This window comes from Panulirus ornatus, chromosome 4, assembly GCF_036320965.1.
Source record: "Panulirus ornatus isolate Po-2019 chromosome 4, ASM3632096v1, whole genome shotgun sequence".
In the NCBI taxonomy this organism is placed as follows: Eukaryota; Metazoa; Arthropoda; class Malacostraca; order Decapoda; family Palinuridae; genus Panulirus; species Panulirus ornatus.
The window spans coordinates 40,654,224-40,681,882 of record NC_092227.1 but is presented as its reverse complement, the minus strand read 5'-3'; the positions used below and the strand labels follow the sequence as shown (position 1 = coordinate 40,681,882).

The 27,659-nt window shown below is 41.2% G+C and overlaps 1 protein-coding gene across 1 annotated transcript; it reads left to right on the top strand.

The window, feature by feature from the left end:
• The first annotated feature begins 738 nt into the window (after positions 1 to 738).
• Positions 739 to 26,331, top strand: LOC139764494 (uncharacterized). The gene is made up of 3 exons (XM_071691095.1): positions 739 to 806; positions 13,466 to 13,557; positions 25,553 to 26,331. The coding sequence occupies exons 1-3, from the start codon at positions 798 to 800 to the stop codon at positions 26,112 to 26,114; spliced, it is 663 nt and encodes a 220-aa protein (XP_071547196.1). The 5' UTR covers positions 739 to 797; the 3' UTR covers positions 26,115 to 26,331.
• Positions 26,332 to 27,659: the final 1,328 nt, after the last annotated feature.

Below are 27,659 nucleotides of genomic sequence, written 5' to 3'. Positions count from 1 at the left end.
GGGGTCCATCAAACGTGCACTCGAACTCTGATGAAGAATTTCGTCGTTTCAGATCTGCACTTTCTTCACACAAACGAACTATTTTCTCAATAATCTATTCAGTTAAATTTCTATCAGTTCATGTATAGAATCCGAGTCCATTCGGGCTGTGAAGACCTCACTTCTTTATGTCACATAATGAAATATCATCTTCATATTACGGTCCCGCCCACACAACCAACGCTATACATGAAACTTTCGTTTTCCTTTAAGTATGCAACAATCGCTCCCTCTCGTACACATCCATCAGACAGCTAATAGGCAAACCTACCATGATTTCCAGTTCCACCTTCAATATCTTGTAGAATCCAATTATCTGATGATAGGTTGGGTGTTGGGGTTGGAGACCCACCGACTGCCACGTGCGATCATTATGGCCCTCAACCTCAGATTACAAACACACAAGCAGAATAATAAAGTCTGTTGATCTGATTTTATTTCTTCTTACTTCAAGGACATTCTCAAGGCAGGCCGGTAGTCTGAGACCCTGTCACAGTTAAGGCTTAGGTAAGAGGCTGATCTTTTCTTGGAATCCTCCCTCGTCACCCCATACATCAGGAGCCATTACGGTAGGGCGTCCTCGCTCAGTCCCGCCTCTCTCCGTCTTCACCTATAGCTAACTCCTCCTCTCCCCTTCCATCCCCCTCCCACACACACACACACACACACACACACACACGAGATATATAAGGAAGGTGTTGGACGCACCACATCACAGTACATTCCTCTGTACTACCTCTCCTCACCAGGTCTCCATCATGAAGTTTGTAAGTAGGGGAATCATTACCGGACGTCATATATATATATATATATATATATATATATATATATATATATATATATATATATATATATATATATATATATATATGTGATAGAGTTGATAGAGATGCTCTGTGGAAGGTATTAAGAATATACGGTGTGGGAGGCAAGTTGTTAGAAGCAGTGAAAAGTTTTTATCGAGGATGTAAGGCATGTGTACGTGTAGGAAGAGAGGAAAGTTATTGGTTCTCAGTGAATGAAGGTTTGCGGCAGGGGTGTGTGATATCTCCATGGTTGTTTAATTTGTTTATGGATGGGGTTGTTAGGGAGGTGAATTTAAGAGTTTTGGAAAGAGGGGCAAGTATGAAGTCTGTTGTGGATGAGAGAGCTTGGGAAGTGAGTCAGTTGTTGTTCAGTGATGATACAGCGCTGGTAGCTGATTCATGTGAGAAACTGCAGAAGCTGGTGACTGAGTTTGGTAAAGTGTGTGAAAGAAGAAAGTTAAGAGTAAATGTGAATAAGAGCAAGGTTATTAGGTACTGTAGGGTTGAGGGTCAAGTCAATTGGGAGGTAAGTTTGAATGGAGAAAAACTGGAGGAAGTAAAGTGTTTTAGATATCTGGGAGTGGATCTGGCAGCGGATGGAACCATGGAAGCGGAAGTGAATCATAGGGTGGGGGAGGGGGCGAAAATCCTGGGAGCCTTGAAGAATGTGTGGAAGTCGAGAACATTATCTCGGAAAGCAAAAATGGGTATGTTTGAAGGAATAGTGGTTCCAACAATGTTGTATGGTTGCGAGGCGTGGGCTATGGATAGAGTTGTGCGCAGGAGGATGGATGTGCTGGAAATGAGATGTTTGAGGACAATGTGTGGTGTGAGGTGGTTTGATCGAGTAAGTAACGTAAGGGTAAGAGAGATGTGTGGAAATAAAAAGAGCGTGGTTGAGAGGGCAGAAGAGGGTGTTTTGAAATGGTTTGAGCACATGGAGAGAATGAGTGAGGAAAGATTGACCAAGAGGATATATGTGTCGGAGGTGGAGGGAACGAGGAGAAGTGGGAGACCAAATTGGAGGTGGAAAGATGGAGTGGAAAAGATTTTGTATGATCGGTGTCTGAACATGCAGGAGGGTGAAAGGAGGGCAAGGAATAGAGTGAATTCGATCGATGTGGTATACCGGGGTTGACGTGCTGTCAGTGGATTGAATCATGGCATGTGAAGCGTCTGGGGTAAACCATGGAAAGCTGTGTAGGTATGTATATTTGCGTGTGTGGACGTGTATGTATATACATGTGTATGGGGGTGGGTTGGGCCATTTCATTCGTCTGTTTCCTTGCGCTACCTCGCAAACGCGGGAGACAGCGACAAAGCAAAAAGAAATAGGGGATTAAGAATACTTCCCACGTATTCCCTGCGTGTCGTAGAAGGCGACTAAAAGGGGAGGGAGCGGGAGGCTGGAAATCCTCCCTCTCGTTTTTTTTTTTTTTAATTTTCCAAAAGAAGGAACAGAGGGGGGTCAGGTGAGGATATTCCACAAAGGCCCAGTCCTCTGTTCTTAACGCTACCTCGCTAATGCGGGAAATGGCGAATAGTTTAAAAGAAAAGAAAGATATATATATATATATATATATATATATATATATATATATATATATATATATATATATATATATATATATATATGTACGTTGGAAAGGATCACAATTTTGCGCGTGATCAAGATATTCCTAAGAGTTCACGGGGAAAATGAAACACAATAAGTTCCCAAGTGCATTTTCGTGTAATAATCACATCATCAGGGGAGACACAAGAGAGAAATATAAGTCAGTTGATATACATCGAAGAGACGAAGCAAGGACGCCATTTGGTAAACATGTGATTGTCCAAAACATACAACGAGCGTTCATAAACTTATCGTTTTACAAATTTTATCAACAATAAAGTTATTTAATTTATATAGACCACCACTAATATTAAGATTATAATTCTTTGTGTATCTAATAATAGAAAGTTCAATTATATTTCTTTTGGTAAAAGAGTTAGAGTTAATAACTGAGAAGGCATTACTACAGTCAATACAATGATCATAGTTTTTAACGTGATTAAACGAGGCATTTGATTCTTGTCCCGTTCTTATACTATATTTATTATGCTTAAGTCTAACAGAAAGATCCTTGCCAGTCTGACCAACATAATATCTATCACAATTTCCACAAGGCACTTTATAGATGCATCCAAGAGAATTTTCTGGTGAATTCTTGATTAAGATATTCTTTATAGTATTATTGTTGCTAGGGGCAACATTTACATTAAATGATTTAAGCAACATGGGAAGTAAAGTGAAATTATCATTAAAAGGGAGGACTAGAAGATTCTTGGTGTCAATGGGAGGTTTGGACTCAACTCTTTAAAAATGATTTCTTTGCTAACTTAAGGGATTTATCAATGAACGATCTAGGGTACTTTAACTTAGATCCAATAGAATATATCTTCTCAAACTCATCATCAATAAACTCTGGATTGTAAATACGTAATGCCCTAAGGAACATAGATTGAAATGATAATAATTTAACTCTGTCATGTTGAGATGAGTGATAATGGATATATGAGCATACATTGGTGGGTTTTCTGTAGATGCTAAACTTAAACTTGTGTCCTTGCCTATGGATCAGGCAATCTAAAAATGGCAACATACCATTATTTTCATTTTCTTCAGTAAATTTGATGGAAGGTACTAAATTGTAAAGTAATGGGAGAAATATTTGTAAATTTTCATTTGTTGGCCAAACACAAAGATCTTCATCTACATACCTAAACCAAATTGCATTAGAAGGTAAGATATCCTTTAGTAATTTTGTTTCAAAAAATTCCTTATAAAGATTACTTAGTACAGGTGAAAAGGGTTACCCATTGCCTTACCAAATTTTTGCGAATAATGATCTCCATTGAGTTGAAATACAGTCTTTTATAAACAATCTTATCAGTTCAATGAAAACAGACTTTGAAACAGGTAAATAAATATCATCCAAGACATCAAATGAATATTCTAAAAGGTCATCAACTGGAACTTTAGTGAAATATCAACTGACTTATAGTTCTCTCTTGTGTCTCCCCTGATGATGTGATTATTACACGAAAGTGCACTCGGGGACTTATCGTGTTTCATTTTCCCCGTGGACTCATAGGATGTGAAGCGTCTGGGGTAAACCATGGAAAGCTGTGTAGGTATGTATATTTCCGTGTGTGGACGTATGTATATACATGTGTATGGGGGTGTGTTGGGCCATTTCTTTCGTCTGTTTCCTTGCGCTACCTCGCAAACGCGGGAGACAGCGACAAAGAAAAAAAAAATAGATATATATTATTATTTTGCTTTGTCGCTGTCTCCCGCGCCTGCGAGGTAGCGCAAGGAAACAGACGAAAGAAATGGCCCAACACACCCCCACACACATGTACACACACACACACGTCCACACACGCAAACATACACACCCACACATCCCAATGTACACACATATATACACACACAGACACACACATATACACACATGCACACAATTCACACTGTCTGCCCCTACTCACCCCCATCGCCACCAAGCCATACACGGAATAACATCCCCCTCCCCCCTCATGTGCGCGAGGCAGCGGCAGGAAAAGACAACAAAGGCCCCATTCGCTCACACTCAGTGTCCAGCTGTCATGCAATAATGCCCGAAACCACAGCTCCCTTTCCACATCCAGGCCCCACACAACTTTCCATGGTTTACCCCAGACGCTTCACATGCCCTGATTCCATCCATTGACAGCACGTCGACCCCGGTATACCACATCGATCCAATTCTCTCTATTCCTTGCCCGCCTTTCACCCTCCTGCATGTTCAGGCCCCGATCACTCAAAATCTTTTTCACTACATCTTTCCACCTCCAATTTGGCCTCCCACTTCTCGCTCCCTCCACCTCCGACACATAAATCCTCTTGGTCAACCTTTCCTCACTCATTCTCTCCATGTGCCCAAACCATTTCGAAACACGCTCTTCTGCTCACTCAAACATGCTCTTTTTATTTCCACACATCTCTCTTACCCTTACATTACTTACTCGATCAAACCACCTCACACCACACATTGTCCTCAAACATCTTTTTTCCAGCACATCCACCCTCCTGCGCACAACTCTATCCATAGCCCACGCCTCGCAACCATATAACATTGTTGGAACCACTTTTCCTTCAAACATACCTATTTTTGCTTTCCGCGATAATGTTCTCGACTTCCAAACATTCTTCATGGCTCCCAAGATTTTCGCCCCCTCCCCCACCCTATGATTCACTTCCGCTTCCATGGTTCCATCCGCTGCCAGATCCACTCCCAGATATCTAAAACACTTTACTTCCTCCAGTTTTTCTCCATTCAAACTTACCTCCCAATTGACTTGACCCTCAACCCTACTATATATATATATATATATATATATATATATATATATATATATATATATATATATATATATATATATATATATATATATATATATCGGGACGAGGGGGGATGCTAATTTCATGTGTGGTGGGGTGGCGCCGAGAATGAATAAAAGCAGCAAGTATGAATTATGTGTATGTATATATGTGTATATGTCTGTGTATGTATATATATATATATATATATATATATATATATATATATATATATATATATATATTCTATTTTGCTTTGTCGCTGTCTCCCGCGTTAGCGAGGTAGCGCAAGGAAACAGACGAAAGAATGGCTCAACACGCCCACATACACATGTATATACATACATGTCCACAAACGCACAATATACATACCTATACATCTCAATGTACACATATATATACACACAGACATATACATATATACACATGTACATAATTCATACTGTCTGCCTTTATTTGTTCCCATCGCCACCTCGCCACACATGGAATAACAACCTCCTCCCCCCTCATGTGTGCGAGGTAGCGCTAGGAAAATCACCAAAGGCCCCATTCGTTCAAACTCAGTCTCTAGCTGTCATGTAATAATGCACCGAAACCACAGCTCCCTCTCCACATCCAGGCCCTACACACTTTGCATGGTTCACCCCAGACGCTTCACATGCCCTGGTTCAATCCATTGACAACACGTCGACCCCGGCATACCACATCGCTCCAACCCACTCCATTCCTGCATGTTCAGGCCCCGATCTCTCAAAATCTCTTTCACTCCATCTTTCCACCTCCAATTTGGTCTCTCAATTCTCCTCGTTCCCTCCACCTCTGACACGTATATCCTCTTGGTCAATATATATATATATATATATATATATATATATATATATATATATATATATATATATATATATATGTATACGTTGAAATGTATAGGTATGTATATGTGCCTGTGTGGACGTGCGTATATATATATATACATATACATATATATATATATATATATTTGGTCTCTCAATTCTCCTCGTTCCCTCCACCTCTGACACGTATATCCTCTTGGTCAATATATATATATATATATATATATATATATATATATATATATATATATATATATATATATGTATACGTTGAAATGTATAGGTATGTATATGTGCCTGTGTGGACGTGCGTATATATATATATACATATACATATATATATATATATATATATATATATATATATATATTATCCCTGGGGATAGGGGAGAAAGAATACTTCCCACGTATTCCCTGCGTGTCGTAGAAGGCGACTAAAAGGGGAGGGAGCGGGGGGCTGGAAATCCTCCCCCTCTCGTTTTTTTTTTAGTTTTCCAAAAGAAGGAACAGAGAATTGGGCCAGGTGAGGGTATTCCCTCAAGGCCCAGTCCTCTGTTCTTAACGCTACCTCGCTAATGCGGGAAATGGCGAATAGTTTGAAAGAAAGAAAGAAAGAAAATATATATATATATATATATATATATATATATATATATATATATATATATATATATATATATATATATATATATACATATATATATACACATGTGTATGTGAATGGGTTGGGCTCATTCTTTCGTATGTTTCATTGCGCTACCTCGCTAACGCGGGAGACAGCGACAAAGTATAAAAATAATAATATATTGGGGATGAGAGAGCTTGGGAAGTGAGTCATTTGTTGTTCGCTGATGATACAGCGCTGGTGGCTGATTCATGTGAGAAACTGCAGAAGCTGGTGACTGAGTTTGGTAAAGTGTGTGGAAGAAGAAAGTTAACAGTAAATGTGAATAAGAGCAAGGTTATTAGGTACAGTAGGGTTGAGGGTCAAGTCAATTGGGAGGTGAGTTTGAATGGAGAAAAACTGGAGGAAGTGAAGTGTTTTAGATATCTGGGAGTGGATCTGGCAGCGGATGGAACCATGGAAGCGGAAGTGGATCATAGGGTGGGGAGGGGGCGAAAATTCTTGAAGAATGTGTGGAAGTCGAGAACATTATCTCGGAAAGCAAAAATGGGTATGTTTGAAGGAATAGTGGTTCCAACAATGTTGTATGGTTGCGATGCGTGGGCTATGGATAGAGTTGTGCGCAGGAGGATGGATGTGCTTGAAATGAGATGTTTGAGGACAATGAGTGGTGTGAGGTGGTTTGATCGAGTGAGTAACGTAAGGGTAAGAGAGATGTGTGGAAATAAAAAGAGCGTGGTTGAGAGAGCAGAAGAGGGTGTTTTGAAGTGGTTTGGGCACATGGAGAGAATGAGTGAGGAAAGATTGACCAAGAGGATATATGTGTCGGAGGTGGAGGGAACGAGGAGAGGAGGGAGACGAAATTGGAGGTGGAAAGATGGAGTGAAAAAGATTTTGTGTGATCGGGGCCTGAACATGCAGGAGGGTGAAAGGAGGGCAAGGAATAGAGTGAATTGGAGCGATGTGGTATACCGGGGTTGACGTGCTGTCAGTGGATTGAATCAAGGCATGTGAAGCGTCTGGGGTAAACCATGGAAAGCTGTGTAGGTATGTATATTTGCTTGTGTGGACGTATGTATATACATGTGTATGGGGGGGGTTGGGCCATTTCTTTCGTCTGTTTCCTTGCGCTGCCTCGCAAACGCGGGAGACAGCGACAAAGTATAATAAAAAAAAAATAATATATATATATATATATATATATATATATATATATATATATATATATATATATATATATACACGATCCTATTTTATTATGTATTTTCTTTGTATTATTGTAGTCTTCCGCTGCAGGAAATCCAGTAAGCAAAGAAATTACAAGTTAGTGTAAAGATCACCAGACAAGTGGGTTCTTTCGAGTCTGCTTGTGAAAGCATTAAGTGACACAGAGGTCACTATGAAGAGATCAGAAACAAGTGTATGATCTGAGTAAATTATACCTGTACACTTTACTAATGAGGCACAAATAACGTCATTTGAGAACTCTAAAGTCTGTAATCGTCTGGTGTACTTACACTTGTATTCATAAGGCAGGTTGTAGTAATATCTTCCTGATGAATCTTGCTATGTTTCACCAAGCAAGTTGACGGAAAAGTAAATCGCCTCTTACGAAGTGAAACGTTTCGTGATGAGTCTGCAAGTGAGATAAGAGTTACCTCGCTGCTAATTACGTCAAGATTGCCAAGGCCTCTGATAGATCTGAATACCTTTATCAAATCTCTTTTTTTTCCCCTTGGCTTATGACAAGTTCAGGTCTTCGAGGCAGCTTTCATAGGACTTCAGTTTTTCGCTGTTCTGCCCACGTCTTCCTCAGTAAGGCCAGCAACGTGACCACTGTATTTGCGGCTGGACCAAAACGATGAACTGGAAAGTGTGGCCATTATTTTCCAAGACTTAACTTCGACCTCCCTACATATCTAGCGGAAAGTCTTGTTCGTTATTTCTACTGTCTTTACGCTATTGTTTCACTATTTTTTTTTTGGGGGGGGGGCTTAATGTAATCGGGAAAATGTTACACCTAATTCTCTCGGTCATATGCCTTACATACTTCAACATGTTTGATTGTAACTTATATTTTCACTTCACCAGCAAAATGTAAGATACTTTTAATAGTCGTAAACCCAGCTGACCAGTGTGTGTGTCTGTACATGGCGACACTTTCCATTTCTGTTGCACCATTACCTTCCAGCTCACTATCGATTGCGAGTTACGATATCTTACAGCAAAGTTCATTATATATATATATATATATATATATATATATATATATATATATATATATATATATATATATATATATATATATATATATATATATATATATATATATATATATATATATGGGAGTATGTGATAGAGTGTAAGAAAGTAAATTCTAGATTGATATAGGTAAAACGGAAAATTGATGGAGAGAGATGGGTGATTATTGGTGCATATGCACCTGGGCATGAGAAGAAAGATCATGAGAGGCAAGTGTTTTGGGAGCAGCTGAATGAGTGTGTTAGTGGTTTTGATGCACAAGGCCGGGTTATAGTGATGGGTGATTTGAATGCAAAGGTGAGTAATGTGGCAGTTGAGGGAATAATTGGTATACATGGAGTGTTCAATGTTGTAAATGGAAATGGTGAAGAGCTTGTAGATTTATGTGCTGAAAAAGGACTGGTGATTGGGAATACCTAGTTTAAAAAGCGAGATATACATAAGTATACGTATGTAAGTAGGAGAGATGGCCAGAGAGCGTTATTGGATTACGTGTTAATTGATAGACGCACGAAAGAGAGTCTTGTGGATGTTAATGTGCTGAGAAGTGCAACTGGAGGGATGTCTGATCATTATCTTGTGGAAGCAAAGGTGAAGATTTGTGGGGGTTTTCAGAAAAGAAGAGAGAATGTTGGGGTGAAGAGAGTGGTGAGAGCAAGTGAGCTTGGGAAGGAGACTTGTGTGAGGAAGTACCAGGAGAGACTGAGTACAGAACGGAAAAAGGTGAGAACAAAGGAGGTAAGGGGAGTGGGGGAGGAATGGGATGTATTTAGGGAATCATTGATGGATTGCGCAAAAGATGCTTGTGGCATGAGAAGCGTGGGAGGTGGGTTGATTAGAAAAGGTAGTGAGTGGTGGGATGACGAAGTAAGAGTATTAGTGAAAGAGAAGAAAGAGGCATTTGAACGATTTTTGCAGGGAAAAATGCAAATGAGTGGGAGATGTATAAAAGAAAGAGGCCTGAGTTCAAGAGAAAGGTGCAAGAGGTGAAAAAGAGGGCAAATGAGAGTTGGGGTGAGAGAGTATCATTAAATTTCAGGGAGAATAAAAAGATGTTTTGGAAGGAGGTAAATAAAGTGCGTAAGACAAGGGAGCAAATGGGAACTTCAGTGAAGGGGGCTAATGGGAAGGTGATAACAAGGAGATGGAGTTAGTATTTTGAAGCTTTGTTGAATGTGTTTGATGATAGGGTGGGAGATGTGGGGTGTCTTCGTCGAGGTGGTGTGCAAAGTGAGAGGGTTAGGAAAAATGATTTGGTAAATAGAGTAGAGGTAGTAAAAGCTTTACGGAAGATGAAAGCCGGCAAAGCAGCAGGTATGGATGGCATTGCAGTGGAATTTATTAAAAAAGGGGGTGACTGTATTGTTGAGTGGTTGGTAAGGTTATTTAATGTATGTATGCTTGCATAGTGCCATTGTACAGAGGCAAAGGGGATAAGAGTGAGTGCACAAATTTCAGAGGTATAAGTTTGTTGAGTATTCCTGGTAAATTATAGGGGAGGGTATTGATTGAGAGGGTGAAGGCATGTACAGAGCATCAGATTGGGGAAGAGCAGTGTGGTTTCAGAAGTGGTAGAGGATATGTGGATCAGGTGTTTGCTTTGAAGAATGTATGCGAGAAATACTTAGAAAAACAAATGGATTTGTATGTAGCATTTATGGATCTGGAGAAGGCATATGGCAGAGTTGATAGAGATGCTCTGTGGAAGGTATTAAGAATATATGGTGTGGGAGGCAAGTTGTTAGAAGCAATGAAAAGTTTTTATCGAGGGTGTAAGGCATGTGTACGTGTAGGAAGAGAGGAAAGTGATTGGTTCTCAGTGAATGTAGGTTTGCGGCAGGGGTGTGTGATGTCTCCATGGTTGTTTGATTTGTTTATGGATGGGGTTGTTAGGGAGGTGAATGCAAGAGTTTTGGAAGGAGGGGCAAGCATGCAGTCTGTTGGGGATGAGAGAGCTTGGAAAGTGAGTCAGTCGTTGTTCGCTGATGATAAAGCGCTGGTGGCTGATTCATGTAAGAAACTGCAGAAGCTGGTGAGTGAGTTTGGTAAAGTGTGTGAAAGAAGAAAGTTAAGAGTAAATGTGAATAAGAGCAAGGTTATTAGGTACAGTAGGGTTGAGGGTCAAGTCAATTGGGAGGTAAGTTTGAATGGAGAAAAGCTGGAGTAAGTGAAGTGTTTTAGATATCTGGGAGTGGATCTGGCAGCGGATGGAACCATGGAAGCGGAAGTGGATCATAGGGTGGGGGAGGTGGCGAAAATCCTGGGAGCCTTGAAGAATGTGTGGAAGTCGAGAACATTATCTCGGAAAGCAAAAATGGGCATGTTTGAAGGAATAGTGGTTCCAACAATGTTGTATGGTTGCGAGGCGTGGGCTATGGATAGAGTTGTGCGCAGGAGGGTGGATGTGCTGGAAATGAGATGTTTGAGGACAATATGTGGTGTGAGGTGGTTTGATCGAGTAAGTAACGTAAGGGTAAGAGAGATGTGTGGAAATAAAAAGAGCGTGGTTGAGAGAGCAGAAGAGGGTGTTTTGAAATGGTTTGGGGACATGGAGAGAATGAGTGAGGAAAGATTGAACAAGAGGATATATGTGTCGGAGGTGGAGGGAACGAGGAGAAGTGGGAGACCAAATTGGAGGTGGAAAGATGGAGTGAAAAAGATTTTGTGTGATCGGGGCCTGAACATGCAGGAGGGTGAAAGGAGGGCAAGGAATAGAGTGAATTGGATAGATGTGGTATACCGGGGTTGACGTGCTGTCAGTGGATTGAATCAGGGCATGTGAAGCGTCTAGGGTAAACCATGGAAAGCTGTGTAGGTATGTATATTTGCGTGTGTGGACGTATGTATATACATGTGTATGGGGGTGGGTTGGACCATTTCTTTCGTCTGTTTCCTTGCGCTACCTCGCAAACGCGGGAGACAGCGACAAAGCAAAAATATATATATATATATATATATATATATATATATATATATATATATATATATATATATATCATTTATCTAATTAATTTTTCATACACTTTCCTTATTTCTCGGGTTAGAAGTAGCGTCAAGAAGAAATGACTGAACCTTGGAGGAAAAAAAAATCCCCACTTGGCCCCTTTCTCTCTTCCTATTTTCTTGGGAAAATAAAATTGGAGGGGAGGATTTCCAGCACCCAGCTCCCACCCATTTAGTCGCCTTCTACGACACTCAGTACTCTTTATCCCCTATCCCCAGGCATAGCAAAGTACATCATCCAGACCAAATGACTTGTGAAGAACTAAACAGATGGCACTAACCGCTCTATATATTTCAAACGTTAATTTCATCATGAAGAAAATCAAGCCGATTTGTCGGATATGAACGACTGCGTCAGAAACCATGCTGTAAATACTTAGTCAAATGTGTTCCTCTCATGTTACCACGAGGCTGCCAGACGACAAAATAACTGGGTGATAAATTCAGGCAAGCAATGATCACACTGACAAACTATCCAAATCTTGGGAACTTTCCTGTACGTCACTTCATGAAAGTTTCTTGTGCTGTTCTCGAGGAAAACGTTTGTATGAGGAGCTGACGTTACTCTTCCTATCTTCCCATTCCATGGTGACCATCTTGACCATCTTGGTCATTAGGTTACAATATATCAATAAGTTATGATAATGATATCAATGATATTAATGATAACAGTAATGACAGTCTATCAGTGTCGATGGTAAATGTATATAACATAACAGTTTGTTCTCACTCTCACATTTCTCATTCATTTACAGAGTCTTTTCGTATCTGTCTTGTGACTTATTATTTAAAACCCACAACTACTTTTGTTTAATACTTAGAATACATAATTATGAATAGATAATTGCACACACAAACACACACACACACACACACACACACACACACACACACACACATACACACAAACATGATAATGGCAGGTCTGACGCAAAACTTATTTGCCCATTTATCGATGGTAATCATCCCAGTGGACACATAATTTCTGGCTGTTTTTGACACTTTTCGTTGACCTTTGGTGTTTGTTTATTTATAATAAGACGGCATATCAATTTCAGCCATCTGTTCCTAAACTACTGATGGGTTTAAGTTGGATTTTCTTAAACATTTACTGGCCTCAACCGCTGATCAGACCAGATGTGATCATAACATGTTCAGTGAGTCACACTTATCGCCTCACACACACACACACACACACACACACACACACACACACACACACACACACACACACACACACATATCAACGTCACCACAGAACCCTGCTGACAGGACCCGAGGAGCTGCAGATTTGGTTCTTAGTGAAGATCATGTATGACTCATCTATTCCTGGTGATAACTAGGGGTCAAGATCTTAACTTCAACTGTTGAAGGTATTTAAGGAACATAGGTTTAACCTCTGACCATATATAAACAGGGGCCAACACCTGTGATTTTGTCAATATAAGGCTAATTGTGACGTGTGTCTTGTCAGGTGTTGGTGCTGGCGCTGCTAAGCACAGCGAGCTGCAGCCACATGTACTACTACACATGGAACCTGCAAGACGACCTTCATCCTACCTACAGGTAAGCAGCTGACACACTGCCTCTCACGGCTCCCTCACCAGCCATCTGCTCTCAGGCAGTTCTCTTGTTTGCTTACCATAAGCCATACACTTGTGTTAGCTGTAATACCATTAGAATCTATACTATGTCAAACATAACTGTATACCACATCTTTGTCGCGATGTTATAAGACTTACAAATTAACTTGCAATGAACATATTCATGTTATATCACATTTAAGGAATCATTCTGCTTACCAAATTACAAACATTATCTCATGTTACATCTGTAATGAGAACATTTATACAACACGTCAGTAATCTTGCTCACTTCACGTCCAGTACTGGCTGGCTCACAGGGAGACGAGAGTCTGGCAGTAAATGATTATGGTGTGAAGGTTAGAGGGTTAATGGCTGGGTTGTGAATGTCTTGTGTTGTGGGTTACAGCTCGTAGGTAAGGCCGGTTACAAATCAACCTATTACTTTGTTCGTGTAAATGCATATGTGCATTTTGTGTACACGAACATGTATGTTCCCATTTCCATACCCAAGTGTGCATTTGTGTGCGACTGTGAGTTGGGTAATCATTATGATTTCTGGATGTGTTTGTTTTCAGGACCTGTGTGTGTGTGTGTGTGTGTGTGTGTGTGTGTGTGTGTGTATGTGTGTGTGTGTGTGTGTGTGTGTGTGTGTGTGTGTGTGTGTGTGTGTGTGTGTGTGTGTGTGTGTGTGTGTGTGTGTGTGTGTGTGTGTGTGTGTGTGTGTGTGTGTGTGTGTGTGTGTGTGTGTGTGTGTGTGTGTGTGTGTGTGTGTGTGTGTGTGTGTGTGTGTGTGTGTGTGTGTGTGTCTGTGTGTGTGTGTGTGTGTGTGTGTGTGTGTGTGTGTGTGTGTCTGTGTGTGTGTGTGTCTGTGTGTGTGTTTCTTAGTATTCATGCGTTTGTGTTCCTGTTTGAGTGCATGCTGGAGTCTGTGACGTCAGCATAATCTGAAAACATATTCACGTATGTCATTCACGTAGATAGGATAAACACTGGTCCCAGGAGTGAACCATACGGCACGCCTCTGGTAACCCCGACCCATTTCAAAGAGGTTCCTCTAACATGCGTCCTTTGTTACCTTTCCATTAAGGTAATATTCTAACCATCCCTTAAGGGGTCTTCCACTAATTCCTTCCTGTAGATCCAGCTTCTTCATCCAACTACCATGTAGCACATTTTATAATACTTTATGATAGTTTCAGTACACACAGTATATGTAGTATCTCACAATTCTCCCTTATCTATACAGGAGCTGACTCTATCCTATACAGAAGTCTTAGAGGTCTGTTACAAGTGACCTTAACCTGAACCCGTGTTTTATCTTACTGAGAAAGTTTATCCTTTGCAAGTGGTCATCCACTGACCTTCTGATTACCTGTTCCAATACTTTAGTGACCACACTTGTCATGATGACTGATTCATGTCGTAGAAGCCCACTAAAAGGGGTGGGGGCGAGGACTGGAAATCCTCCCTTCCAGTTATACTGTTTAATCCACCCTTCCAGTTTAACTTCCAGTTAAATAGAGAAGGGGTCCAAGAAAGGAGTTTCCCCTCTAAGGCTCAGTGATCTGTCAGCAACGCTGCCTCGCTGTTGCGGGAAATGACGAATATGTACGAAAAAAGATACACACACACACACACACACACACACACACACACACACACATATATATATATATATATATATATATATATATATATATATATATATATATATATATATATATATATATATATATATATATATATATATATATATATATATATATATATATATATAAATATATATAAGTTATAAGTTTGTTGAGTATTCCTTGTAAATTATATGGGAGGGTATTGATTGAGAGGGTGAAGGCATGTACAGAGCATCAGATTGGGGAAGAGCAGTGTGGTTTCAGAAGTGGTAGAGGATGTGTGGATCAGGTGTTTGCTTTGAAGAATGTATGTGAGAAATACTTAGAAAAGCAAATGGATTTGTATGTAGCATTTATGGATCTGGAGAAGGCATATGATAGAGTTGATAGAGATGCTCTGTGGAAGGTATTGAGAATATATGGTGTGGGAGGCAAGTTGTTAGAAGCAGTGAAAAGTTTTTATCGAGGATGTAAGGCATGTGTAAGTGTAGGAAGAGAGGAAAGTGATTGGTTCTCAGTGAACGTAGGTTTGCGGCAGGGGTGTGTGATTTCTCCATGGTTGTTTAATTTGTTTATGGATGGGGTTGTTAGGGAGGTGAATGCAAGAGTTTTGGAAAGAGGGGCAAGTATGAAGTCTGTTGGGGATGAGAGAGCTTGGGAAGTGAGTCAGTTGTTGTTCACTGATGATACATCGCTGGTGGCTGATTCATGGGAGAAACTGCAGAAGCTGGTGACTGAGTTTGGTAAAGTGTGTGAAAGAAGAAAGTTAAGAGTAAATGTGAATAAGAGCAAGGTTATTAGGTACAGTAGGGTTGAGGGTCAAGTCAATTGGGAGGTAAGTTTGAATGGAGAAAAACTGGAGGAAGTGAAGTGTTTTAGATATCTGGGAGTGGATCTGGCAGCGGATGGAACAATGGAAGCGGAAGTGGATCATAGGGTGGGGGAAGGGGCGAAAATCCTGGGAGCCTTGAAGAATGTGTGGAAGTCGAGAACATTATCTCGGAAAGCAAAAATGGGTATGTTTGAAGGAATAGTGGTTCCAACAATGTTGTATGGTTGCGAGGCGTGGATTATGGATAGAGTTGTGCGCAGGAGGGTGGATATGCTGGAAATGAGATGTTTGAGGACAATGAGTGGTGTGAGGTGGTTTGATCGAGTAAGTAATGTAAAGGTAAGAGAGATGTGTGGAAATAAAAAGAGCGTGGTTGAGAGAGCAGAAGAGGGTGTTTTGAAATGGTTTGGGCACATGGAGAGAATGAGTGAGGAAAGATTGACCAAGAGGATATATGTGTCAGAGGTGGAGGGAACGAGGAGAAGTGGGAGACCAAATTGGAGGTGGAAAGATGGAGTGAAAAAGATTTTGTGTGATCGGGGCCTGAACATGCAGGAGGGTGAAAGGAGGGCAAGGAATAGAGTGAATTGGATCGATGTGGTATACCGGGGTTGACGTGCTGTCAGTGGATTGAATCAGGGCATGTGAAGCGTCTGGGGTAAACCATGTAAAGTTGTATGGGGCCTGGATGTGGAAAGGGAGCTGTGGTTTCGGGCATTATTGCATGACAGCTAGAGACTAAGTGTGAACGAATGGGGCCTTTGTTGTCTTTTCCTAGTGCTACCTCGCACACATGAGGGGGGAGGGGGATGGTATTCCATGTGTGGCGAGGTGGCGATGAGAATGAATAAAGGCAGACAGTGTGAATTGTGTGCATGGGTATATATGTATGTGTCTGTGTGTGTATATATATGGGTACATTGAGATGTATAGGTATGTATATTTGCGTGTGTGGACGTGTATGTATATACATTGTGTATGGGGGTGGGTTGGGCCATTTCTTTCGTCTGTTTCCTTGCGCTACCTCGCAAACGCGGGAGACAGCGACAAAGCAAAAAAATAATGATAATATGTATATATATATATATATATATATATATATATATATATATATATATATATATATATATATATATATATATATATTTATTATATATATTATTTTATTATACTTTGTCGCTGTCTCCCGCGTTTGCGAGGTAGCGCAAGGAAACAGACGAAAGAAATTGCCCAACCCCCCCCATACACATGTATATACATACGTCCACACACGCAAATATACATACCTACACAGCTTTCCATGGTTTACCCCAGACGCTTCACAGGCCTTGCTTCAATCCACTGACAGCACGTCAACCCCGGTATACCACATCGCTCCAATTCACTCTATTCCTTGCCCTCCTTTCACCCTCCTGCATGTTCAGGCCCCGATCACACAAAATCTTTTTCACTCCATCTTTCCACCTCCAATTTGGTCTCCCTCTTCTCCTTGTTCCCTCCACCTCCGACACATATATCCTCTTGGTCAATCTTTCCTCACTCATCCTCTCCATGTGCCCAAACCACTTCAAAACACCCTCTTCTGCTCTCTCAACCACGCTCTTTTTATTTCCACACATCTCTCTTACCCTTACGTTACTCACTCGATCAAACCACCTCACACCACACATTGTCCTCAAACATCTCATTTCCAGCATATCCATCCTCCTGCGCACAACTCTATCCATAGCCCACGCCTCGCAACCATACAACATTGTTGGAACCACTATTCCTTCAAACATACCCATTTTTGCTTTCCGAGATAATGTTCTCGACTTCCACACACTCTTCAAGGCCTCCAGGATTTTCGCCCCCTCCCCCACCCTATGATCCACTTCCGCTTCCATGGTTCCATCCGCTGCCAGATCCACTCCCAGATATCTAAAACACTTCACTTCCTCCAGTTTTTCTCCATTCAAACTCACCTCCCAATTGACTTGACCCTCAACCCTACTGTACCTAATAACCTTGCTCTTATTCACATTTATTCTTAACTTTCTTCTTCCACAAACTTTTCCAAACTCAGTCACCAGCTTCTGCAGTTTCTCACATGAATCAGCCACCAGCGCTGTATCATCAGCGAACAACAACTGACTCACTTCCCAAGCTCTCTCATCCCCAACAGACTTCATACTTGCCCCTCTCTCTCTCTCTCTCTCTCTCTCTCTCTCTCTCTCTCTCTCTCTCTCTCTATATATATATATATATATATATATATATATATATATATATATATATATGTATGTATACGTAGAGATGTATAGGTATGTATATTTGCGTGTGTGGATGTGTATGTATATACATGTGTATGTGGGTGGGTTGGGCCATTCTTTCGTCTGTTTCCTTGCGCTACCTCGCTAACGTGGAAGACAGCGACAAAGTAAAATAAATAAAATGAATGAATATATATATATATATATATATATATATATATATATATATATATATATATATATATATCCATTATGCTTTGTAGTTGTCTCCCGCGTTAGCGAGGTAGCGCAAGGAAACAGACGAAAGAATGGCCCAACTCACCCACATACACATGTATATACGTACACGTCCACACAGGCACTTATACATACATACCTGTACATTTCAACGTATACATATATATGCAGACACAGACAAATACATATATACACATGTACATAATTCATACTTGCTGCATTTATTCGTTGCCGTCGCCACCCCACCACACATGAAATGACAGCCACCTACCCCCGTATGCGCGCGAGGTAGCGCTAGGAAAATATAAAGGCTACATTCGTTCACACTCACTCTCTAGCTGTCATGTATAATGCACCGAAACCAGAGCTCCTTTTCCACATCCAGGCCCCACAAAACTTTCCATGGTTTACACCTGGCGCTTCACATGTCCTGGTTCAATCCATTGACAGCATGTCGACCCCGGCATACCACATTGTTCCAATTCACTCTATTCCTTGCACGCCTTTCACCCTCCTGCATGTTCAGGCCCCGATCACTCAAAATCTTTTTCACTCTATCTTTCCACCTCCAGCTTGGTCTCCCATTTCTCCTCGTTCCCTCCACCTCTGATATATATATCCTCTTTGTCAATCTTTCCTCACTCATTCTCTCCATGTGACCAAACCACTTCAAAACACCATTTTCTGCTCTCTCAACCACACTCTTTTATTACCACACATCTCTCTTACCCTTTCATTACTTACTCGATCAAACCACCTCACACCACATATTGTCCTCAAACATCTCATTTCCAACACATCCACTCTCCTCCGCACTGCCCTATCTATAGCCCACGCCTCGTAACCATATAACTTTGTTGGAACCATTATTCCTTCAAACATGCCCATTTTTGCTTTCCGAGATAATGTTCTCGACTTCCACACATTTTTCAACGCTCCCAGAACTTTCGCCTCCTCCCCTACCCTGTGACTCACTTCCGCTTCTATGGTTCTACCCGCTGAAAAATCCACTCCCAGATATCTAAATCACTTCACTTCCTCCAGTTTTTCTCCATTCAAACTTACCTCCCAATTGACTTGTCCTTCAACCCAACTGTACCTAATAACCTTGCTCTTATTCACATTTACTTTCAGCTTTCTTCTTTCACACGCTTTACCAAACTCAGTCACCAGCTGCTGCAGTTTCTCACACGAATCAGCCACCAGCGCTGTATCATCAGCGAGCAACAACTGACTCACTTCCCAAGCCCTCTCATCCACAACAGACTGCATACTTGCCCCTCTCTGCAAAACTCTAGCATTCATCGTCCTAACAACCCCATCCATAAACAAATTAAACAACCATGGAGACATCACGCACCCCTGCCGCAAACCGATCTTCACTGAGAACCAATCACTTTCAACTCTTCCTACTCGTACATATGCCTTACATCCTCGATAAAAACTTTTCACTTCTTCTAGCAACTTCCCTCCCACACCATATACTCTTAATATCTTCCATAGAGCATCTCTATCAACTCTATCATATGCTTTCTCCAGATCCATAAATGCTACATACAAATCCATTTGTTTTTCTGAGTATTTCTCACATAGTTTCTTCAAAGCAAACACCTGATCCACACATACTCTACCACTTCTGAAACCACACTGCTCTTCCCCAATCTGATGCTCTGTACACGCCTTCACCCTCTCAATCAATACCCTCCCGTATAATTTCCCAAGAATATTCAACAAACTTATACCTCTGTATCCCCTTCGCCTTTGTACGACGGCACTATGCATGCATTCCGCCAATCCTCAGGTACTTCACCATGAGCCATACATACAGTGAATATCCTTACCAACCAGTCAACAAAACAGTCGCCCCCTATTTCAATAAATTCCACTGCAATGCCATCCAAACTCGCCGCCTTGCCGGCTTTCATCTTCCGCAAGCTTTCACTACCTCTTCTCATTTTACCAAATCATTTTTCCTATTCCTCTCACTTCGCACACAACCTCGACCAAAACACCCTATATCTGCCACTCTATCATCTAACACATTCAACAGATCTACAAAATACTCACTTCATCTCCTTCTCACGTCACCACTACTTGTTATTACCTCCCCATTAGCCCCCTTCACCGATGTTCCCATTTGTTCTCTTGTCTTACGCACTTTATTTACCTCCTTCTAAAACATCTTTTTATTCTCCCTAAAATTTAATAATACTCTCTCACCCCAACTCTCATTTGCCCTCTTTTTCAACTCTTGCACCTTTCTCTTGATCTCCTGCTTCTTTCCCCTATACATCTCCCAGTTATTTGTACTATTTCCCCTGCAAAAATCGTCCAAATGCCTCTCTCTTCTCTTTCACTAATAATCATACTTCTTTATCTCACCACTCACTACCCTTTCTAATCTCCCCACCTCCCACGCTTCTCATGCCACAAGCATCTTTTGTACAAACTATCACTGCTTCCCTAAATGCATCCCATTCCTCCCCCACTCCCCTTACGTCCATGCTCTCACCTTTTTCCATTCTTCACTAAGTGTCTCCTGGTACTCCCTCACACAAGTCTCCTTCCCAAGCTCACTTACTCTCAACACTCTCTTTACCCAATATTCTCTCAATTTTCTGAAAACCTCTACAAATCTTCACCTTCGCCTCCACAAGATAATGATCAGACATCCCTCCAGTTGCACCTCTCAGCACATTAATATCCAGAAGTCTCTCTTTTACGCGCCTGTATATTAACACGTAAGCCAATAACGCTCTCTGGCCATCTCTCCAACTAACATACGTATACTTATGTACATCTCTCTTTTTAAGATAGGTATTCCCAATCACCAGTCCTTTTTCAGCACACAAATTTTCAAGCTCTTCACCATTTCCATTTACAACACTGAACACCCCATGTACACCAATTATTCCCTCAACTGCTAAATTATTCACCTTTGCTTTCAAATCACCCATCACTATAACCTGGTTTCGTGCATCAAAACTACTAACACACTCACACAGCTGCACCCAAAACACTTGCCTCTCATGATCTTTCTTTTCATGCCCAGGTGCATATGCACCAATAATGACCCATCTCTCTCCATCCACTTTCAGTTTTACCCATATCAGTCTAGAGTTTAATTTTTTACACTCTATCACATACTCCCACCACTCTTCCCCTTTACCCTTGAGCTTCGTTTCACTCAGAGCCAAAACATCCAGGTTCTTTTCCTCAAACATACTACCTATCTCTCCTTTTTTCTCATCTTGGTTACATCCACACACATTTAGACATCCCAATCTGAGCCTTCGAGGAGGATGAGCACTCCCCGCGTGATTCCTTCTTTTGTTTCACCTTTTAGAAAGTTAAAATACCAGGATGGGAAGGTTTCTAGCCCCCCCGCTCTCGTCCCCTTTAGTCGCCTTCTAAGACACTTGGGGAATGCGTGGGAAGTATTCCTGCTCTCCTATCCCCAGGTGTATATATATATATATATATTTATTTTATATTTATTTTGCTTTGTTGCTGTCTCCCGCGTTAGCGAGGTAGCGCAAGGAAACAGACGAAAGAATGACCCAACCACCCACATACACATGTATACACATACACGTTCACACACGCAAATATACATACCTATACATCTCAACGTATACATATATATACACACAGAGACTTATACATATATGCACATGTACATAATTCATAGTCTGCCTTTATTCATTCTCATCGCCACCCCGCCACACATGAAATAACAACCCCCTTCCCCCTCATTTGTGTGAGGTAGCGCTAGGAAAAGACAACAAAGGCCACATTCGTTCACACTCAGTCTCTAGCTGTCATGTAATAATGCACCGAAACCACAGCTCCCTTTCCACATCCAGGCCCCACAGAACTTTCCATCGTTTACCCCCAAACGCTTCACATGCCTTGAATCAATCCATTGACAGCACATCGACCCTGGTATACCACATCCTTCCAATTCACTCTATTCCTTGCACACCTTTCACCCTCTTACATATTCAGGCCCCGATCACTCAAAATCTTTTTCACTCCATCTTTCCACCTAAAATTTGGTCTCCCACTTCTCCTCGTTCCCTTCACCACTGACACATATATCCTCTTGGTCAATCTTTCCTCACTCATTCTCTCCATGTGACCAAACCATTTCAAAACACCCTCTTCTGCTCTCTCAACCACACTCTTTTTATTACCACACATCTCTCTTACCCTTACATTACTTACTCGATCAAACCACCTCACACCATATATTGTCCTCAAACATCTCATTTCCAGCACATACACTCTCCTCCGCACAACTCTATCCATAGCCCACGTCTCGCAACCACTATTCCTTCAAACATACCCATTTTTCCTTTCCGAGATAATGTTCTCGACTTCCACACATTCTTCAAGGCTCCCAGGATTTTCGCCCCCTCCCCTACCCTATGATTGACTTCCGCTTCCATGGTTCCATCCGCTGCCAAATCCACGCCCAGATATCTAAAACACTTTACTTCCTCCAGTTTTTCTCCATTCAAACTTGCCTCCCAATTGACTTGACCCTCAACCCTACTGTACCTAATAACCTTGCTCTTATTCACATTTACTCTCAGCTTTCTTCTTTCACACACTTTATCAAACTCAGTCACCAGCTTCTGCAGTTTCTCACATGAATCTGCGACCAGCGCTGTATCATCAGCGAACAACAACTGACTTATCTCCCAAGCTCTCTCATCCACAACAGTCTGCATACTTACCCCTCTTTCCAAAACTCTTGCATTCACCTCCCTAACAACCCCATCCATAAACAAATTAAACAACCATGGAGACATCACACACCCCTGTCGGAAACCTACATTCACTGAGAACCAATCACTTTCCTCCCTTCCTACACGTACGCATGCCTTACATCCTCGATAAAAACTTTTCACTATATATATATATATATATATATATATATATATATATATATATATATATATATATATATATATATATATATATATATATATATATATATATATGGAGAGAATGAGGAGAAGTGGTAAACCAAATTAGAGGTGGAAAGATGGAGTGAAAAAGATTTTGAGTGATCGGAGCCTGAACATGCAAGAGGGTGAAAAGCGTGCAAGATATATAGTGAATTGGAACGATGTGTATACTTGGATCGACGTGCTGTCAGTGGATTGAACCAGGGCATATGAAGCGTCTGGGGTAAACCATAGAAAGTTTTGTGGGGCCTGGATGTGGAAAGGGAGCTGTGGTTTCAGTGCATTATACATGACAGCTAGAGACTGAGTGTGAATGAATGTGGCCTTTGTTGTCTTTTCCTAGCGCTACCTCGCGCGCATGCGGTGGGAGGGGGTTGTCATTTCATGTGTGGCGGGGTGGCGACGGGAATGAATAAAGGCAGCTAGTATGAATTATGTACATGTGCATATATGTATATGTCTGTGTGTATATATATATATATATATATATATATATATATATATATATATATATATATATATATATATATATATATATATATATATATATATATGTATACGTCGAAATGTATAGGTATGTAAATAGGCGTATGTGGACGTGTATGTATGCACATGTGTATGTGGGTGGGTTGGGCCATTCTTTCGTCTGTTTCCTTGTGCTACCTCGCAAACGCGGGAGACAGCGACAAAGTATAATAATGCTGATAATAATATATTCTTAAGAATCCACAGGGAAAATGAAAAACGATAAGTTCCCAAGTGCACTTTCGTGTAATAATCACATCGTCAGGGGAGACCTAAGAGAGAAACATAACAGTCAGTACATATACAACGAAGAGACGTAGCAAGGACGCTGGGTGGAATGTGGACTAAAAGCCACATCCAGAATTCGAACCTATGCGTTCGACCCCGGAGGGCCCGAGAATGTGTAACGATTAGGAAGGCTAACTTCTACACCATGGGGATCTATGTAAGCTAACAAAAAATGATAAGATAGCAGAATATGAAAGACGATCCATTAAAATTGAAAATGAAGAGTTTAAAATGGAGCTACGTAAATGAACTCGGTGAGACATGTACTGATTATATCGGAAAATGTGCTAGCTTTACAACAGAAAGAATCACACGAGGAAGTACTTAACATTGTTCGTCTCGAGGTGTCCCTATTCGTAAGGTAGAAGTGGAGAGTTGCTTGAGGTCTATGAATAATGTTACAGCAACTATCATCGATGACGTACTTATCAACTAGAGAAGATAGACAATATACTCAAAATGTAAATACATTGATTCATGGAACTATGAGACCTCGAGGGGAATTTCTTTGATGAACCAGACGCTAATGTAGACGAGTGAAGAACAAGAGATATATGAGAACTACAGTTAGGAAAATAGCAACAAAGTGTCCGAAAGAATGGAGGAAAACAAGACGTGATCTCTGGACTCTGACAAACTAGTTTCCTTGGCTCTCCTTGAACCTAGCCACGTCGGAGGCCGAGCATGTTGTGCATCGTGATACGGTACTGGGTGTTGTAGGTACAATGCTAGTTCTAGGTATGGTGTCGAGTGTTGTAGGTGCAATGTCAGTTCTAGGTATGGTGTCGAGTGTTGTAGGTGCAATGTCAGTTCTAGGTATGGTGTCGAGTGTTGTAGGTGCAATGTCAGTTCTAGGTATGGTGTCGAGTGTTGTAGGTGCAGTGTCAGTTCTAGGTATGGTGTCTGTTGTTCTAGATATGACGTTGAGTGTTCTAGGTACAGTGTCATTTGTTCTAGGTACGGTACCATTGCTCTATGTACGGTGCTGGTTGCTCTAAGTATGATGCAGGTATACAATATTTTTCAAAGTATGACAGGAAGACAAAATCACCATTTGTAATGGTATCATTTGTTATTAGGTTAACGTTACAATCCCGTACAGAATGTGGATCAACTTCATGTAAGATCTTCATGCTCTCATGAATGACTAAATTCTTTCACTTATTCTAAGTCAAGTTGTTCACAACTTTATCCAAGGAAATTAATTCCGATTATTATCTTTATCTCACACCAGCGATGGAAACGAGTCATCTGAGGAAGTGGACGAGGCGCCTGTGTTGCCATATGTGGCTCCTATGTCCTTCTTTGGCCCCATGTTCTACCACCAGCCGAGTTCTGCAGTGTTGAGGACAGGGTCTCTGCCTTCCTTCAGATCTGCCACCACCCATATTCTGCCTTCAACCTTTGGGCAGGTGAATTTCCCGTACTCAGCTTTCAACCAGCAAGGACCAAAGCTGAGGTCTTCTGAAGGCGAGACACGTTCCCCTCTCTTCGCCAACCCTTCCACTCCTCAGGTGCTGCCAAAAACCTCTTACAAGGCAAACCTTCCAAGCCCAGACCTCAACAACAAGAAGCTACGGTCATCTTTCCATGAGAAAGGTTCCCCGCTCTCTCCCGAGGTTTCCAGCTCTCGGTTGCTGCCGACAGCCTTTAAGAAGGTAAACCTTCCTAGGTCTTCCCGCCGAATGGATGGGCTGAAGCTACGGTCAGCTTTCCATGAGCAGGGTTCCCCACTCTCTCCGTCGGCCTCTGTATCGAGTGCACTCCCTTCTCCATACAAAAAGGTTAACATCTAAGCATCACTGTAGGTCAACGTTTCTTTGTTCCCTTTTCAAATCTTCAACAATCTTGAGGATCGATTCTGTGGAACAAACGTACACTGATGTGTTACGTCACTCAGGGGTGGCAGTGAAGTCAGAAGGCAGAGATCTCCAGTCAAGCTACGGGTTGAGAGAAGCAGATCACATATAGCTTACTGTCACATATATCAATAAATAAAGTCATAGACTCAGATTATCTTGTCTAATCATCTTTATTAACCTCATGTTGTTGAAAACTGAAATATCTGATTACGAGTATGATTAAAAATGATTTCTCCAGGAGCAAAATGGAGTAAAATGTTCGTGGCAATGTTTCGACATTCACTGAAGAACTACCTCATGAAATACAGATATGATACTAATGTATGTGTACATAAAGATCATCTGAATATTGAATAATTTCACCAACCTATGTGATAATCTTTCACGATTGTATGAACAAAAATCTCATAGCATCATGCCGGAGTATATTGAAAAAGTTGCTCAATATGACTATAACATCATAGCATGTTAGTTGCTGAATGTGGCAACAGATAACATGTCAGGGTCACTATCCCTTGCCTTAGACAGACGGCCTGATCTGGCACCTTCCTAACTCTGGTACATCTACGCGTAGTAACTCCGCCCCTCACTTCCCGAGTCCACCAGTTTCCACCCAGTCATACGGTCTTACGTACTTGCTTTCCGGTTTATGGTGGTCAAGATGCTCCACCTGCAAACAAGGTGCGAGCTTGGTAAAGTGTGTGAAAAAGGTAAGCTGAGAGTAAATGTGAATAAGAGCAAAGTTTTTAGGTACAGTAGGGTTGAGGGACAAGTCAATTGGGCGGTAAGTTTCAATGGAGAAAAAACTGGAGGAAGTGATGTGTTTTAGATATCTGGGAGCAGATTTGGCAGAGGGGGAGGAATGGGATGTATTTAGAAAAGCAGCGATGGCTTGCGCAAAAGATGCATGTGGAATGAGAAAGGTGGGAGGTGGGCAGGTTGGATGAAGGAGTAAGACTGTTAGTGAAAGAGAAGAGAGAGGCATTTGGACGATTTTTGCAGGAAGTAGTGTAAGAGGTGAAAAAGAGGGCAAATGAGAGTTGGGGTGAGAAGAGTATCATCAGATTTTAGGGAGAATAAAAATATGTTTGGGAAGGAGGTAAATAAAGTGTGTAAGACAAGAGAACAAATGGGGACATCGGTGAAGGGGACAAATAGGGAGGTGAAATGAGAGGGAGATGGAGTGAGTATTTTGAAGGTTTGTTGAATGTGTTTGATGATAGAATGGCAAATGTAGCGTGTTTTGGTCGAGGTGGTGTGCGAAGTGAGAGGATCAGGGAGAATGATTTGGTAAACATAAAGAGATAGTGAAAGCTTTGCAGAAGATGAAAGCCAGCAAGGCGGCGGATTTGAATGGTATTGCTGCGGAATTATTAAAATAGGGGGTGACTGTAATGTTGACTGGTTGTTGAGGAGATTCAATATATGTATGGTTCATGGTGAAGTGCCTGAGGATTGGCGGAATGCATGTATAGTGCC